Source organism: Embiotoca jacksoni, unplaced genomic scaffold, assembly GCF_022577435.1.
Source record: "Embiotoca jacksoni isolate LCO1_2020_lvr unplaced genomic scaffold, fEmbJac1.0.p SCAF_46, whole genome shotgun sequence".
Lineage (NCBI taxonomy): Eukaryota > Metazoa > Chordata > Actinopteri > Embiotocidae > Embiotoca > Embiotoca jacksoni.
The window spans coordinates 917,819-935,326 of record NW_027185399.1 but is presented as its reverse complement, the minus strand read 5'-3'; the positions used below and the strand labels follow the sequence as shown (position 1 = coordinate 935,326).

Sequence of the window (17,508 nt, the reverse complement as noted above, 5' to 3'; positions counted from 1 at the left end):
TTTTTTTTCCTTTTCCGTCAGCGCCGTTGTTTCATTTATTGTCGTCCCCGGGTCAACTTCCGGTCTTCTATAGTTCCACAACACGCAGCCCGTTAACTCGATCAACTTCGGCTTTTTTTTTTTTAAAAAAGCTGTCAAATAAAATAAACAACTCGATGACATGAGCGCTGATAATCGTGCTGGAAACGTGTCGGTGCCTTTACGGAACCTGCTGAACTCCATCCAGTGCATCAGAGACCGAGTCCGAGGTTAGAAAAATAAATAAAAATTAAAAAAAAGCTCAACACCGCATGCTAAGGCTAGCCCGATATGCTAACATTAGCATTAACGATAAATATCTTTAATTTTACGAGTTTTACGAGTTTAACGAAACACTTTCAACATTTCTGTTTCGATCATTAAACTTCGACTAAAGCAAGTAAAGTTTCCCGAAAAGAAAACTTCGAAACACACATCGGGTTGATTTTTATCGAGTTGTTAGTCGATTTGAATCGATTAATCGATTAGTACGATAAACGTGAAATCCTAAAACAATTAAAAAAAAATTAAAAAAAAAAAAGCTGCGAGAGCTGACTTTTACTAAAGTATTTAAAACAAAGAAGAGCAGCAATTCCTCATATTTAATCTAAAACAATTAGCTGATTATCAAAAATGATTAATCGATTAACTGTTTTAGATCTTTATCAGAAATTAGAATAAAATATTCGATATTACTTTAAGGAAGTTGCAGAAAATGTGCTTTTTTTTTTGTACATTTTTTTTGTACATTTAATTGATTTTAAAAAAAAACGGTCAAAAAGTAAACGAGGCATCTTTTCACTTCGCTGTTTATCCATAAATCAAAATTTGGGAAACATTTTCCAACCGAACGCTATTTTCTTTTATATATTTTATTATTTTTTTTTCCACCAACAGATGGAGAATCGAACGAGTCCGACGGGGCGTTCAACCTCTCCAACTTCTGGGACACGATGAGTTGAGTATCTCCCTCTCCGGGCCACTTTTATTTTTTTAAGCTTCTGGACTCTTATTTTGAAATTCCATAATTAGTTAAAACAAAAAGCAAAAAAATATTTTTACACCTTTCGTTCCGTACGTACAAGTTATATTTAAAAACTGTTGTTTTTATGACTTTTCTATACACGCTAAGTGTATTTATATTTGATAATAGATCATATCACATACTAATGTTGAGTTTCGGCTGTCGGTGTACAAAAAAAGTTGGTTATATCCATTTTTCGCTGCCCTAGTTTGGAGGTATTTGTACGCATCACCCGTCCATCGTCATATTATTCCGTGTTGGATCATCGGTTAATTAAACCCTTTAAATGTGACGTCTCTGTCTTTGTCCTCAGACCAGGCGGTGAAGGCGGCGTCGCAGGAAGCCACCAAACTCAGCCTGGCTTTCTCCAAACCTCCTCTGCCATCGCAGCCGGTCCGATTATTACTGGAATCACTTTTCTGAGCCGATAACAACAACAACAACAACAAAAAAATCTTCAATGTGTTATTTACGTGTCGAACAAACATTTCTGTCCTTTGTCCCGGCGCTCTCTGTAGGACGTGGAGAAGCTGTCCGAGTCCACCCTGAAGAGCGTCCTGACTCTGTCGACGGTCTATTACTGGCTGCCCAAGAGCCAAGGTAACGCAGCCTGCTCTGGAAATATGACTCCGCCTCCTCAGTGTTACAAAAATATGTAATAACAATTGAATTTGATATAATATGCAACGTAATGTTGTTTTTACTTGTTGTAGGTCTGTGATGTAACTCATGATGCGAAAACAATTCTGGTCACTCCGAGCAACACCGAGTAACACCACGGATAGTCGAGCACTTAAAATGCTTGTTAACACGACACGGTGCTAAAATCTTAAAAACTCGAGTCCATCTATTTTTATTTTTCAGCGGATATCTTGGATCCAATCAGACTGAGCTAGCTCGGTATTTTAGCGTTTTACGTGCTGTATTTATTCAGTTTGAGAAACCATCTCTAAGAAAGCAAATAAAACGGACTAGAAATGCTCTCCGTTGCTAGGGTCGTTGCTAATCACGCTAACCAAAAAGTTATATATTTTGAGAGCGAATTGGCCATCAATCATTTTTTTTCCCATCAGATATCTTCGTTGCGACCGGACTGAGGTAGCTGAGCAGTTTAGTGTTTCGACGTGCTTTATTTATTCAGTTCGGAGATGTTACGAAAGCCGGCTGTAAATCTGTCGTCGGCAATCGTAACTTCAACCCTCGTCGCTGCGTTTTTTTTTTTTCCCGTCGTCAGGCGTGACTCTGCGCCGGCAGGTCCGGGACGCCACGGTGGAGGTTCTGGACGGAGTCGCCCGGCTGGTGGAGGTCCTGCTGAGCTCGCCGCTACAAAGGTACGTAAACGCAACGCCAGAACCGGCGCTAGTTTTATCAGCTGAATGTTTTTTTTTTTCGGTGTAATAATTTTGAACGGTAACGCGGTTATCGTAACCTTCGCGTACCTCCAGTCTGAGCCAGGAACAGCTGACGTCCACCGGAGGCGCCTGGTCCGCCTGCGACCAGTTCGCCCGGCTACCGCGAGGTGAGTTCACCACGAAATCCTTCCGACCTCCCGACCTTTTATTGTTTTTATCGTAACTGTAGAAGTATTAGTTTAAAAACCGGATACGTCCGTAGCGGAAGATGCAGCGACGTTGAACTAAAAAAGTCCAACCGACAAAAACATTTTTTGTGATCGATTGTTTTCTTTATCTGCGTTTTAAGGATTCGAGAAAATATCTTTTGAGTATGTTTTGATTTTTTTTGGAATCTCATTTCTGATTTTTTTTTTTTTTTTTTAAATCCTTAAAGATATTTTTTTCCCCCAACAGGTTAATTAATATAAAACGTGTTGGTTTCCACAGATAACAAGGCAGCAGTCCTGGTGGTTCTGTCCGTTCAGATCGGAGTTGTAAAAGACGCCATCGAGGAAATTGAACAGGTACACACACACACACACACATATTAAAATTCACAAATTGAAATGACAAAATTCTTAAATTTAAAAGTTTAAATGATTAAACTACATTATTATTTATTTAAGATGCACCCAGTAGACTTTTGAAGCTGTTCAGACATCTTTCAAAGACTAAAGGGGGATTTTAATATCAACGTTAGGTTGCTCATCAATAAGCAGCCTGTTGAGTGTGATTATAAAATTATTAAACATCTACAAACAAAATGATCAACAAGATCACAAAAACTTTTAAAAAGAATAAAAAAACAAAAAAACAGATGAATCAAAAGTTTAACCTGCGCAGGCGCTGTCCGAGGCCCAGGATCCGTTCAACGACGTGCTCGACGACGACCAGGACGGTGACGATCCCCGTGGCAACCAGGACACGTACTGGTCGGAGCGGGACCGGCGGGTGATCGGTCCGTTGCAGGGGCTGATGAAGGCGGCGGCGGCGTGTCTGAGGAAACTGACGTCCGCCGTCAAAGCCAACGGCGGCCTGATCGCGCCTCAGGACGTCGCGCAGCTCGACGACCTGGCCGACATCAGCAAGGACATCAGCCCCGGGTACAAACAAACAAACAAACAAACAAACAAACAAACAAACAAACCACACATCCGTCTTTAAAAATGCTTACAGCCATGAATATTGTCTTTTCTCCACAGTATTGATGATCTGGCTCTCTGTCTCTACCCGCCGATGGACTACAGCGGAGTGGACAGCAACGTAAAAAAAACAAAAAACACGCTTTCACGTATAATTGAATACGAACAAAACGTCCAATCTGGGAATCCAGGAGAGTCAAAAGCTTCTAGAGACGTAACCCGAGTCGCAGCTGTAACGGACGACTAGAAAGTATTTAAGGGTCTGAAAGCTTTGCAAAAAAATGTGCAAACATTTTCTTTTGGTCATTATGGATTGTTGAGTGTATATTGACGCGATTCTTCTGTCAATTTTTATCCTTTTAAGAATGCCTGAAGTGAAGCGGGTTGAAACTTTATAAAATAGAGACTCATATTTTTTTAAATGTGTAAATACATATAAAAGAAAAATGTTAAAGACTAATAACGTGTTTTTTTCTCTACAGGTGTCTAAGTTGGCGGCGCTTTTAAAGAAAGTTCTGGACATCATCAGGTGAGATTGATTCGTTATTTTAACCAAAACAAATGATCAGTCGCTCCTGCAATTTTACCACAAAAAAAAACAACAAAAAAACGTAAAACTTAAAGATGGAATTTTTTTGCCAAACGTTGCCACAAAAAAAACAAAACACAAACACACCTGAATAACATCATAACTTAAATCTTCTGGGACTGTGGTTTAAGTGGGAGTAAAAAAAAAAATGTGCCAGCGTTGGGAGGGGGAGGGGGAGGGGGGGAGTGGGCGGAGCTTCTGTAAACGTGACGAAGTCTTATTATCTTATCATCTTGTGTTTTTAGATCTTATCGGATTCTTTTTATAGCTTTTCGGAGCGGACGATGAACCAGTCTTAAAAAAAATACAAAATAGAGCGTTATTGTTGTTTATTGCGTCTATTTGTTAACCTTTACCTCCTGCCCCCCCCTCCCACCCCCCTCCCCCTCCAGGTCCAGTCACGTGTGCGGCGAGTCCGAGCTGACCTGGGTTCAGTTCTTAGACGGCGCCGTCGACCACAACCTGCAGAAAGCCAAAGACCTGCTTCAGCAGAACAGCTAGTGTGTGTGTGTGTGTGTGTGTGTGTGTGTGTGTGTGTGTGTGTGTGTGTGATTTACATATGACAAATTTCTTGGAGTATCAAGGCGTTCACGTACAAGAAATAATTAAAAGTAAAAACTCGTGTTTTTAAATAAAAAAAAGGAAGAGGCCTCATTACTTCACTCTACATACATACATGTCATTAATCTCTCTTAATAACTATATTTAACAGACTCTTGACTTCATGCCAAACACACACACACACACACACACACACACAACCTGCCTCACGAACAGCTGACAGCTTTCAAATGGGTTTCATTAAAAGAAAGAAAATCGTCCGCAATTGTTGGTCAACAAAAGCACATTTTTAGTTTTATTATTTTATAAATCCAGCAGTTTGTAAAAAGACTTTTTTTTTTCCCACAAACATCCACAAACACACCTGAAGGGACTTAATCACACAACTGTTCTCTTGAAGTTAATTATATGTAAACTTTGTGGGACTGTGGTTTAAGTGGGAGTAAAAATAAAACATTCTCTGGAAGCAGTCGTGAACGTTGAAATGTGCCAGATTTCCTCGGGGGGGGGGGGGGGGGGGGGGGGGGGGGGTTGTCGGGTAGGTTAGGAAAGCTGTGGATAAAAACAAAACAAAAAGTGGGCGGAGCTTCTCTAAACGTGACAAAGTCTTTTTACCGTAACGGTGAAGACGGACTTAAAAGGAAAAAAGAGGTTCGTGATGAAATCTAGTCGGATCAGACTGACGTCATGAAACTGAATTTCCTGAAAGTAAACCTGGTGGTCGGGTTGTCTTGTTTCTTCTTGCCATAAATGTGGAAATATAACTTTTATGAGATTCATGTAGAATAAAACATGATTATTTTTCACTTCCTGTGTTTCTTCCTTGCAGCTCAAGATATTTATTTTTCTTACAAAAACGCAACACGACTGCTTCTACGGCAGTTTTGAGTCTTCTGAACTTTTCTACTCTCTGGGATATAAATGAAATACGAAGACAAACACTTCCTGGCTGACCTAATTGCGGAGAACATCCCAGTTTCTCTCTGTGAACGCCGGCTGACAGACGCAGACATGTTATGACCATTTTAATTATTTAAAAAAATGTAGTTGAGCAAAATAAAACAAACTTCAACTTAAACAGGCGTGGATATTAGGCGCCACCAAAAAAAAATTAAAAAAACACCACACCCCTGCCGTCATCACACACACACACATTTTCAGCAGTGTCAGTTTAAATGATTCAACCAGTAAAGAAAAATAATTACTCAACATGACATCGGCCGATATTCTCACGTAGTCAAGAGAGGATCTATTGTTGAAGCTGACGGTGACCTCATCAAACTAAACAAAAAGTACAGGATCATTTTTGATTCTTGCTCCAACACGATGTCCAGAGTTTCTGTCTACTTAACCCCCTCCTCCCCCGCGGTGTTTAATTCATGAGTGGTAACTTCTTATGAAGTTATTATTATAGCTTTCAATTAAAATGTCCAAAAAAAATTTGCTTCTGCTATCAAATCATTTAGATTGAACTATATATATATATATATAAAAAAGAAGAATACGAAGTAAAAAAGTCAATAAATCTTCTAGAACATAGTGATGTTAAGGTTTTTTGACCAGATTGAGCCGTTTATGACGTTTTTTTGTCTTCATCTTTGGCATTTTGCTCATTTAAAGCAACTTTAAATCGGAGTTTCAGTGCCGTTTCAGGACGAACCAGTTTCCTTCATCTTAAGAGATTTCCTGCTTTTGCCTCCAGTGTTTTGATCAGCGCCGAGAGAGAAAAATGAAGCTATTGTACTGTTCATATTCTGCATATTTTACATAAGAACTAACATCTGATGTGATGTGAACACGTCCGAACACGGAAACTCTGGAACGGTTTAAATGAGAAAAAGTTTCCGGACATCTTTTAAGTGCTAAAAGTACAAAATGTCCTTAAAAATAAAATTAAAAATGTACTTATTCCATTTACACATTTCTGAAGCTGGATGTTAAATCTCCAAACCTGTGCTTGTAATTGTTTTTTATAAACTGTACTTTACTCCATTTTATCAACTCAAACTACATCACTTATATTTTAATGCTTCTGATTTTATGTTTTTTGTTGATTTGAATTCATCTTTCAGGTTTAATCTTCCTTCACCGGACAGTTTTAATGATGAACTATAAACTCAACTGTAGTTATCTCATCTGTGTCATCTTGTCTTATTGCTGTGATTTATTTCCTCTTTTGCTCTGCAAATGACTCGATTTGATTTCTCGCAGTGTAAACAAAGGTTCAATAAATGAATCCCCAAACATAGCAGCAGCTTCTGGATTTATCAGGAAAGAGTTAATCCATGTTGCAGGACGCACTGCACATTATTGTGAAATGAATATTTGTTTGGGGGCGTGACGGGCGTCTTTAAAAAGCAGGTCACAGTTGTGTTGCCTGCGTGCCAGCAGAGCATTTCTTTACTTTAACACTTGCAAGAAGGGACAAAAGGTTTGTGGCAAGATGGCGGCGGTGGAAAAACAATCGAGTAAGTACAGCAGCTTTTACCACGTTGGGAGATTTATAATCATTTGATGCTCTGAGTCTGATTAGTCAGAAACACTGTACGGGATATGAATGAAGGCATTTCATGTTTAGACAGAGGACATCCCCAATTTAAGAAAAAAATATATATTTTCTGGGACAATGCAGCATCCTGCAATGCAAAATTTAAAAAAAAAAAAATCTTTTGTACAGTTGGAGAATAATAATAAATGCATTTATTTTGTGTTGCAAAAAGAGCTTCACGATATTAAAGTAATAAAGGTAGAATTGACGTGTAAAAAATGTAGAAACTTCAAACTTTTTGGGTTGCATCAATTAAGGTTCATATTTTGTGAGTCTGAAAAAATGGCCACCAAATAATAATAATAATAATAATAATATTGGAATTCTAATTTTCTATCTGCAATCCGGTTTGGAGATTATTGAACTTTAAAGTTTTTGCACTTCAAAAAGAAAAATGTATACAGCACGAACAACAGTCCAAAAAAACCAACCCAGAACACATTGAATAATGTTAATATTGTCACAGAATAATAATATCATGTGAATAATTGACAAAAATGTATCATCCAATTAGTGTATGTTACAGTTAATCCCAAAGTTCAACAAAACCACAGAAGCTAATCGATTACACGCCTGATGACATCATCACTGTGGAGCCAAAAACCACAGATCAAAGATACGATCCGTAACTTCGTCTCTTTAAAATCTAAATCAGATTTGAAATTCGACGAATTCAGATCCGTTTTAAGATCCATTAAAGTTCGTACGTTTTTTTTTTTAAACATCGACCTGATCGACTTCCCGCCTGCAGCACGAGACAACGTCGTTATCTGGATGAGAGAAAATGTTGAGTCGGCACTAAAAGAGCATCCCTGCAGCAAACCTCACGCCTCCATGACATGCTGGAATTAAAACACTTTTATCTTCATCTTAAACGGATATCGCTAAATCACCAGAAAGCATTTTCTTATCGTGACGCGATAGAAGACAAGTCAATCAGGTTGGTTGACGTAAAAAATTCTTTGCTCTACTTAACAAGAAAGCAGCAAAATAATACAGAAATAAAAGTATTTACAGAACATGTTTTAGACAAAAATGCTTCATTCGAGAAGGAAGTCACAACCTGGAAAGACAGATGTTTAAAAAAACCAAAGCAGAAAAGGGAAGGTCAAATAACAAAAAGGAGATTTTTTTTTTTTTAAACAATAAATACATTTTAAATTCCTAATTAGTGAACTTTGTGGTTAAAAGTCAAAAACTTTTCTTAAAATGAACAATATATTTGAATTTGACTCATTTTAGTCCAAATAATCAATTTCAAAATCAAAGTCAAATCTAAATGCTTTATTTAAATCTTAGGAAAGCCAATTTAAAAACCCACACTGTGACGTAAACATTTTAGATTTTAAGATGTCAAACATCCCCCAAAAAAACTCTGGTCATTGATGTTGGCGTCTAATCGTGTCGTGTCTTTCAGTTTTTAATCTTGACTACATGGTTGTGAAGACAAAAGACCCAATTAAATTGATGATGATAATAATAATTAACTGACTGTACTTCGGTCCTTCCCCAAAACACAAAAACACAAAACCAAACACGCCCAGCAGCGTTCCTGTGTGTCATTACTAAAAACTACAGAACAGATGGAAAAGATGAATCACTGCTCTTTAAATCTGAAGTCGTCATTAAATCTGCCTCCGTTACAAAATCTGGTCGAGAAATGCTGAGTCACTTATTTCTTTCATATCAAGTTATTTATTCAAATCTTATTTAAAGTATTTACTGCTGGAAATGTTCCCGATGAGTAAAACAACAAAAGTCTAGACATCCAAAACAACCAGCTGAAAGACGCTAAAATGCCGAATGGTGATATTTCTCTGCGGCTTCGTCACAACAAAGCAACACTTTTCATATTTAACATCTTTTAAGGTTTAAATTAATTAAAAAGTAAAAAAAAAAAACGTTCCTTCAGTTGCGACAGAAGTTTTTCGAGTCGTCACGCCGTTCGAGGAGCGCCAGACGGCCCGCGACGCGTTCACGAAGCCCAAACTTCACGCTCAGACCGTGTATTTCGCTTTTTAAAGCCTCTGAGATGAAACCAGTTCGTGTTCTGCAGCTTTCACTGTTTTTTTGTTGTTGTTGTTGTTTTTTGTGGGCAGAATCAGAAATGTGTGGTTTTTTTTGGCGACCGAAGCTCACACACCTTTTTTTTTTTTTTTTTTTTTTTCCCGGCGGTCGTCCAGAGAGCTCGAGGCGGCCGACGGCGTCATGTTCCTTTCTGAACGTGTCCTGTTGTGGCATGCCCACCACACACACACACACACACACACACACACACACACACACACACACACACACACACACACACACACACTGTATTTCTTCACCGTGTAACTCCACTTCAGTAGCGTTTGACACCCTGCCGAGTATGTTTACATACTTGGATCTCCTACTTCCTGCCGCCACGCTGCGGTTCCTCGAGGTGAATCCAGGACACTCCCTCTGAACTCGTTTTAATCTGCGAAACCAAAATACGTCCAGACATCCAGGTTACAAAACTTCATTGACGAGTGAAAAACTGTCTCAGCTGTTGGTTTGGTCGCATCTGAAGTAAATCTGAGTGGGTTGCAAGAACTCGATTCCCACTCGGACATCCCTTAAAAGTCGAAACGATAGTTAGAAGTGAAGACCGTGACCCTGCGGTTCAAATCGGCATGTTGTTTTTGGAAACCAAAAATGCGATAAAATCATACAAATTTAGAAAAACAAATATCTCTAAGTGTGAAAAGTTCACTCCTTACTCGCCTTTTCCAGAGCTTTCAACCAAATCCCATGAACTGGAGTCGGTTGGTTGTCATGGAAACGGTCTCCACGACAGTTTATTTGCATGGGTAATATCTGTGTATATTGTAATAATGCTCTAAGGCTAAATAGAAATATATATATATATATATATATATATATACATATGTATTAAAGTTTTGAGCATATATTGAAACATCTTTACAAAAAACAGAAATAAAACTGTTATAAATATTTTTCAATCTTCGCTATATGAACTGACAATTTCACAGATAATATTCAGTTCTTCATCACTTGACTTGACATATATATTTATATATATATATATATATATATTCATATATCTAAAAATCGTATTGGTGCCATTTAAATTAGCCAAATAATTGCCACTATTATCTTTATCGTACAACGATTGACCAACAAGAGGAGAGACATTAAACAATATGATGATATGAATCGTGGAATAAATGTAAACGTTTTGTTTCTTTCAGTTTTTAAAAGCGTGGACGTCCACAGTTCGACCAACAACACCGAACACCGCACCGTTGAGATCTCGACGACTCGTCTGATCGTGAGACGAGGTCAGTCCTTCACGCTGACCGTCAGACTGAACCAACCTTTCCACGCCGGCCGCCAGGCGCTCGCCTTCACCGCGACGACCGGTCAGTGCCTCCGGAAAACTTCTTTGTTTTCAAAAGCTTGAATAAAAATACGCCAAAAAAAAATAAATAAAAAGCCCCGAAAAGGGCGGCAGCTAAGTTAGAGCCGGTGAAACTAACGGACGGACGGACTCTCCGCAGGTCAACATCCGTCCGAAGACCTGGGGACGGAGTCCTTCTTCGGCATCCCCGACGTCGCGCCGCGTTCGCCGTCAGCGAAGGCGGTGTGGAAGGCGGAGCTTCGGCAGAGCTCCTCCCCCCTGATAGGCGTCCTGATTCTGGACGTTACCCCCCACGCCGACGCCCCCGTGGGGGAGTACAAGCTGTCCGCCAGGCTCGGGGACGATGACACGGTCCTGGCAGATCTGGTGGTCCTCTTCAACGCCTGGTGTCCCGGTAGGTTTTATGAACGCGTCTGTCCAAGTGATTCGTCTTCGGACGTCCGAACGATCGCGTAACGCGTTAAAATGTCCGTCTCTCTCCAGACGACTGGGTGTTTCTGGCCGACGAGGATCAGAGAAACGAGTACGTGCTGAACGAACAGGGAGTCATCTACCAAGGAAGCGGGAACTACATCTCTCAAACGACCTGGGACTTCGGTCAGGTACGCGCACCTGAATTCACCCGAAACGTTTCCAGTCCAAAAATGTGAAGTTTCCTAAATTCATGCTCATCTTCGGTGCGGATTAAATGTTCAGTTTTGAAGTTTCATATCTTCAATTCTGGTATCTAATTTTAATCGGGCCAAAAGAAGCAGCCAGTTTTGTTTTGGTTTCACTTATTTTATTTTTTTAAGCTGAACCCTTAAAAAAAAAGATATATACCAAGAATTTTGATGACGCAGCATTTCAGTTTACAATTTGTTTTTTTACATTTTTTTTCTTCCTGTCTCTTCCTGCCCAGTTCGAGGACGAGATGGTGAACATTTGCATGAAGGTGCTGGACCAAAACCACAAACACCTGGACGACCCGGCCAACGACGTGTCCGCTCGCTGTAACCCGATCTACGTCAGCCGCGTGGTCAGCGCCATGGTAACGAAGGGGGGGGGGGGGGGGGGGTGTTTAAATGAAGCTTTCTGACATTTAAATGTCATTAAAATAGATTTTTCTCAATGTGGAATTTCACTTCTTTACAGCTGGTAGAAAAAGGCAGCAAAAATTAAAATGATAAAAAAAAAAAAAAAAAAAAATCCTTTGTTTACAGTCATTCTTGTAGGAACGTTCCCACATAAAGAGACTGAAACCGTTTTTTTTTCCTTCCTCGTTTCCCTCCAGATTAACTGCGAGGACGACCGCGGCGTCCTGCAGGGATGCTGGAACAGTTCGTTCTTCGGCGGCTACTCGCCTTCGCACTGGAGCGGCAGCTACGCCATCCTCCGCCGCTGGCTCTACAGCGGCTGCCGGCCCGTCAAGTACGGGCAGTGCTGGGTGTTCGCCGGCGTCATGTGCTCGGGTAACGTTCAGCCCCCCCACCCTCCCCCCACACCCCCCCCCCCCGGGAATAACAACAAAAAAAGTTGTGTTGCGATGACGCGAACTTGACCGAAGTCTTTGTGTTTGGTCTCAGTGATGCGCCTGCTGGGCATCCCGTGCCGCGTGGTCACCAACTACCAGTCGGCTCACGACAACAACCGAAATCTGAGCATCGACGTCTACCACGCCGACTACGGAGTCAGAGAGAAGGAAAGCAAAGACAGCGTCTGGTGAGACACAAATTCGATTCGATTTCTCACGTCGGGAAACCGCACACGCTGACGAAGAGCAATTCAGACCGTATCGTACAAATTAACGACATCATCCTGCGCAGTAAAATTGACGCAACATATCAGACAAATACTAAATATTTGCAGGAAAAGGAGGTAAAGTGAAAGAAGACAGCTGATGTGCGTAAGATTTATTTTCAGTTTACGAGTCACTGATCAGCCAAAAAACTAACTGATCCAGAGTTTGGTTTTCGATTTTCACACGTTTTGTTTTTGCTGTGAAATGTTTTTTTTGTTTTTTTAACAACCAACCGCCAACTCTAATGTTTGCATTATTTATCGCGTCAAACATTGACGTGCCGGTACTCGCCGATTCTGGAAGCTCTGAAGTTCACTGTGTTTTTCCAAAAGCATATCAACATCTGTTAGGGTGTGTCGACTCGGCCTGACAGCATTTGATCCGCCAATAAACAAAGTCATTATTACCCACCGGTGAGGTTTTATTTTCTAGTTCTGAGGTTTTATGAACAGATAATTGTGAAATCTCCCCAAAAAAACCATAATTCACAGATATTAGAAACATAATTAGCAACGACTGCTCCAGACTTTTAACGTTATTCCCGACATGCTGAGTTTGATATCCCAAACTGTTCATTTATAGCAGGATTTTATTGAGCTAAATAATCTGGCCCGTTTGGCCGCCAGGATTTAGATATAAAAAAACGATTGTCAATTCTTCGGAGTTCCTTAAAAATCGAGGGCTGCTTTAGATTTACTTCACAAAACCTTTTTTAATTTTCAGATTTTGTATTTTTTTTACTGAGGTAAACGTAGATTTAAGGGTCTTATTTATTTATTTATTTTTATTTTTTTACGAGGTAATTGGAAAATACCTGTTAGGCGATATTTTTTACTCAACGTTGTGCTTTTGTAGGAACTTCCACGTCTGGGTGGAGGGGTGGATGAGGCGACCGGACATGGCAAACGACGGAAAATACGACGGCTGGCAAGTTCTGGATCCGACGCCGCAGGAAAAGAGCGAAAGTACGGATTCTAATATCTCGAATATCACGCCGAGACGTGTAATACACCCGTCAGTCCGATAGAGGGCAACCAGGTCGAGGAAAAGATCTTTAGTTTCTTCATACTTGGTCACATGACCTCCCTCTTTGACCATGGTCGTAGAAGCGTGTACTTTTCACGCCGAGGCGAGACAAAAACGTGACACTGACACGATACACCCTCCAGTGGACTGACGGGTGTATTACATCCTTTGGTGTGACATCAGGTGTGCTCTTAAAACTTGAGACATATTTCTTTCATTTCTAGGACGACCTGGTTTCTTTTCATAACTGTTAATGCTCATGTTTTTCTACTTTCGATTCATCAATGTCTTGACCGACTCAAATTAAAGCCACGACTTGGATCTTTAAAGTCGTGTCCACTATTTCATTTCATATTGAACGTCTTAAGTCACTGAGCCTCAACAACAAAACATTTTTGCTCCGTAACCTTATTTTTCTGTACAGCTCTTGATGAAAAAAGCCTCTTGAAATTTACTATTTAGTATTAATATAGAAATTATGATAACTTGTTTTTATTTTCAGAAAATAAAAAACAGTTGCTTTCACCTCATTGTCATTACTGATAATCACCACAAGGTGGCTTAAGGTCGCTTTACACAATAAATTTGAATAAATAAAAATGTCTCTGAGAATTTTTTTCTTTATTTTGACTTTTATTGTTTGTCTTCCTGCAGATGTGTACTGCTGCGGTCCAGCTTCGGTCAACGCCATCCTGAACGGAGAAACCCACCTCAAATACGACATCCCGTTTGTCTTTGCCGAGGTCAACGCCGACTGCGTGGACTGGCTGGTGAGCGGGCGGGATTTTAGTTCGTAACGTGATCGACCTCACGTGTTGAATACCGAAGGCCTGAGTTCTGTTTTTTACGCATCGTTTTCTTTTTCGTCGTCTGTTTTTTTTTGTCCTTTTCAGATCAAAGCTGACGGCTCAAAAGTGAAAATCTTCTCCGACTCGAAGCGAGTCGGCCAGAACATCTCCACCAAGTCTGTCGGCTCCAACAAGCGGTTGAACATCACCGACACCTACAAGCACCAGGAAGGTGCTTTTTTTTGTTTTGTTTTCTACAAGATATAGAAATAAATGTCTGAAAAAGTGAAGCCGACGACGAAGTGCCTGAAAAGTGCAACACCACAGAAGGAGGCGCTATAACGCAGGAATCATGATTGAAAACTCTTTGATAAAATTAACTTCGAAATTGACCTCCGTTGCAGGATCGGAGAAGGAGAGGACGGTCTTTAAATATGCCCTGACCAGAGACTACTCCAGAGCTGAGGAGGACGGAGAGACGGAGGACGAAGGGACGGAGGACGAAGTCGAGGACGAAGTCGAGGACGGAGGGACGGAGAACGAAGTCGAGGACGGAGGGACGGAGGACGAAGTCGAGGAAGGAGGGACGGACGGCAACGAGGCGAACGGGACCGCGGAAGAAGTCGTCCGCCCGCCGTCAAAAGTGTCCCTACGATTTGAAGAGGTACCGTCACCGACGTTTGGACTTCCAGGTGTCCCGGTCTCGCGGGGGACGCTGAAGACTCCGACCGTAACTTTGTCGCGTCTCTGGTTTTGATGCCGGTCGGGGACTTTTTGTTTTCACGCGTTGTCTTTCTTTCGCACGTTTTAGAGACACGGAACCAAAACAACACAAATCAAACTTCAAAACAAATCTTCTGAGATCGTTGCGTCAGATCTTTACCGCCGTCCCGCAAATCTTTCCCAAGCTGTCGTTTCGTATTTGACTTGTTTTTAGCAGCACAAGAAAACGAGTGGATTTGTCCTCACCCTCACCGTGTATCGCCGCAGGTGTCCACGCCGACGGACGGGAAGGACGTGAGTCTGAAGCTGGTGATGCGCAGCGACAGCGCCGTCGCCAGGCCGCTGTCCGTCAACATCAGCGTCCAGGCCATGAGGTACAACGGCTCGCCGGCCGCCACCATCCAGACGGAGGCGACGGAGGCGACGCTGCTGCCCGGGAAAGGTGACTCACGTTTAAAAAAAAACAAAAAAAAAACACACACATCTAAAAACGCAACGATTTGATGTTACGAACTCACGATATGTCCTCCAGATCTGTCCGTCCCCGTCCTGGTCCCGTTCTCGTCCTACCACAAGCACATGGTGTCCTGCGAGAGCATGAAGGTTTCCGCCATGGTCGCCGACAAACGGGATCCGGCCAACGCGTACCTGGCCGTGGACGACGTGGTGCTGCGGGATCCTCCGATCTCCGTCACGGTCGGTGGAGAAGCTGCGTAATCTCCGAAGCCGTCGCCGCGCTTCGGCACGTTTCTGCGCGCCGCGACGGGTTTTTCAACAATCGTTGCAATAAATGCGTTGCAGGTTTCGGGCGAGACGAGGGTGAACCGCGAGGTGAACGTGGATGTGACTTTCACCAACCCCATCCAGGAAACGCTGAGGAACTGCTCGCTGACGATCTCCGGCAGCGGCCTGATCAGACACACCCAATACTTGTGAGTTTAACGCTCAACCTCGTGGAAGGTTTTAACGTCTTTCGAAGGTTTCAGGCTTTCAAGAAGTAAAGAAACGTTTAGGATTGTTTTTACAACGGGGTGGGATTTTACGATTTTTGAATAGTCGTTAAAATATGAAAAAAAAAAATCGGTTAGTTTTTCCGTATTTGTCGGGTTTTTACCGCCGCCTGGTTGTAATGTGTTCCTCCAGTCAGAAGGTGGCGCTAATGTACCTAAAAGCATTAAACACCACGAGGAGAACAAGAACGCGATGGTGATTTTTAATCGAATACCTCTATGGACATTTCAAGCTAAATTAAAATTCGTTTTTTTTTTGTGGCTTTTTTTACAAATTCGTCATCTGCAGGTCAGTTCGATCAGTTAATCTATCGATGTTTATTTTATTTAAAATGCCAGTAATATTCATAATTACAATTTATATATTTTGCTTTCATTAGATGGGTTCTTTTGGACTAATTGAGAAATTTGAACTCTTTTTCATCGAATAAAGGCAATTTTTAAATCAGGAAACTTTCAAAGAATAAATCGGCCAAATTGCCGGTTTGATACTTTCCAGTTTTTTTTTGTATAATATATATAAATATGTAGTTTTACCCCCCAAACTAAACCAAAACGGTTTCCAATTTTGTTTCTCCTTTTTGCCCCCCCCTAGACTTTCAGATATGAAACCAAACACCAGGATACATATCAAGTTATTCTTCGTTCCCTACAAGAGCGGCGAGAAGACTCTCGTGGTCGACTTCGACTGCTCGTCCTTCAGAGACATCAAGGGAAGCTGCACCGTCGACATCAAACCGTAACGTCTTCAATCGCAGAGAAATATAAGAAACCTCTACCGGCTGCAAGAAAATCAGCCTTTACAGGATGTGAATGTTCATAAGTTTGATTCTTTGGGATTATGATTATTTCTTTTGATTTGTTTATGAGTAAAAAAAAAGATGCAACAGACAATGTGAATTTCTTGCATTTAAACTTCGTGACCAGGAATCTCATGAATGCAGCGAAACCTGACGCACAGACAGACGACACATCTGTTTTGTAGATTTAACGGAGGGTGATTGTTCCTGATGGGACCGATAATAATCATCATCTTTTGAAACGCGTACCGAACTGACGGGTATGTAGTCACGATAAAAAAAAAAATATTGTATAACTGAACCTCTACGTATTATCGTGAGTCACGGTCTAGACGACGCCGCGTTTTTAAATTATTTTTTTATATTTAACTTTTTATTCCTACACGAAGATATTTATCATGATTTTGTAGTGAATCAAAAAAAAAAAAAAACTAAAAGCAGAAGTGTAAAAAAAAATAAAAAAAATAAAAAAAATACATCAATTAAATTAACTAAAATACAACTTTCATAAAATGTCAGGTGGCATGTAAACAAAATCAAATGTACAGTAATAAAAAAAATTTGAACTGATATTGTTGATGCAGTAATGATACTGATATATATAATACAATATGCTTATATAAATATATAAAAATATATATATATACATATATTTATATATATAAATATATGTATATATATTTATATATATATAAATATATA

The 17,508-nt window shown here is 40.6% G+C and overlaps 2 protein-coding genes across 2 annotated transcripts; both read left to right on the top strand.

Moving 5' to 3' along the window:
• The first annotated feature begins 73 nt into the window (after positions 1-73).
• On the top strand, positions 74-4,808 carry ccndbp1 (cyclin D-type binding-protein 1). Its single transcript, XM_069169650.1, has 11 exons — positions 74-248; positions 916-975; positions 1,356-1,435; positions 1,561-1,642; positions 2,277-2,373; positions 2,488-2,561; positions 2,884-2,960; positions 3,280-3,539; positions 3,639-3,699; positions 4,061-4,107; positions 4,560-4,808. The coding sequence occupies exons 1-11, from the start codon at positions 161-163 to the stop codon at positions 4,666-4,668; spliced, it is 1,035 nt and encodes a 344-aa protein (XP_069025751.1). The 5' UTR covers positions 74-160; the 3' UTR covers positions 4,669-4,808.
• Positions 4,809-7,120: 2,312 nt separating this feature from the next.
• Positions 7,121-17,477, top strand: tgm8 (transglutaminase 8). The gene is made up of 15 exons (XM_069169649.1): positions 7,121-7,196; positions 10,510-10,680; positions 10,819-11,073; positions 11,163-11,281; positions 11,581-11,709; positions 11,953-12,130; positions 12,245-12,380; positions 13,315-13,424; positions 14,140-14,255; positions 14,379-14,505; positions 14,678-14,937; positions 15,264-15,438; positions 15,529-15,692; positions 15,798-15,928; positions 16,602-17,477. The coding sequence occupies exons 1-15, from the start codon at positions 7,172-7,174 to the stop codon at positions 16,747-16,749; spliced, it is 2,244 nt and encodes a 747-aa protein (XP_069025750.1). The 5' UTR covers positions 7,121-7,171; the 3' UTR covers positions 16,750-17,477.
• The last annotated feature ends 31 nt before the right edge of the window (positions 17,478-17,508 follow it).

Coding starts and splice junctions, on each gene's coding strand:
- ccndbp1 (XM_069169650.1), top strand. CDS start 161: ATGAGCGCTGATAATCGTGCTGGAAACGTGTCGGTGCCTTTACGGAAC. Junction 1,643..2,276: donor CTGGCTGCCCAAGAGCCAAG/GTAACGCAGCCT, acceptor TCCCGTCGTCAG/GCGTGACTCTGCGCCGGCAG. Junction 3,540..3,638: donor AGCAAGGACATCAGCCCCGG/GTACAAACAAAC, acceptor TTTTCTCCACAG/TATTGATGATCTGGCTCTCT.
- tgm8 (XM_069169649.1), top strand. CDS start 7,172: ATGGCGGCGGTGGAAAAACAATCGA. Junction 7,197..10,509: donor GGCGGTGGAAAAACAATCGA/GTAAGTACAGCA, acceptor TGTTTCTTTCAG/TTTTTAAAAGCGTGGACGTC. Junction 10,681..10,818: donor CGCCTTCACCGCGACGACCG/GTCAGTGCCTCC, acceptor GACTCTCCGCAG/GTCAACATCCGTCCGAAGAC.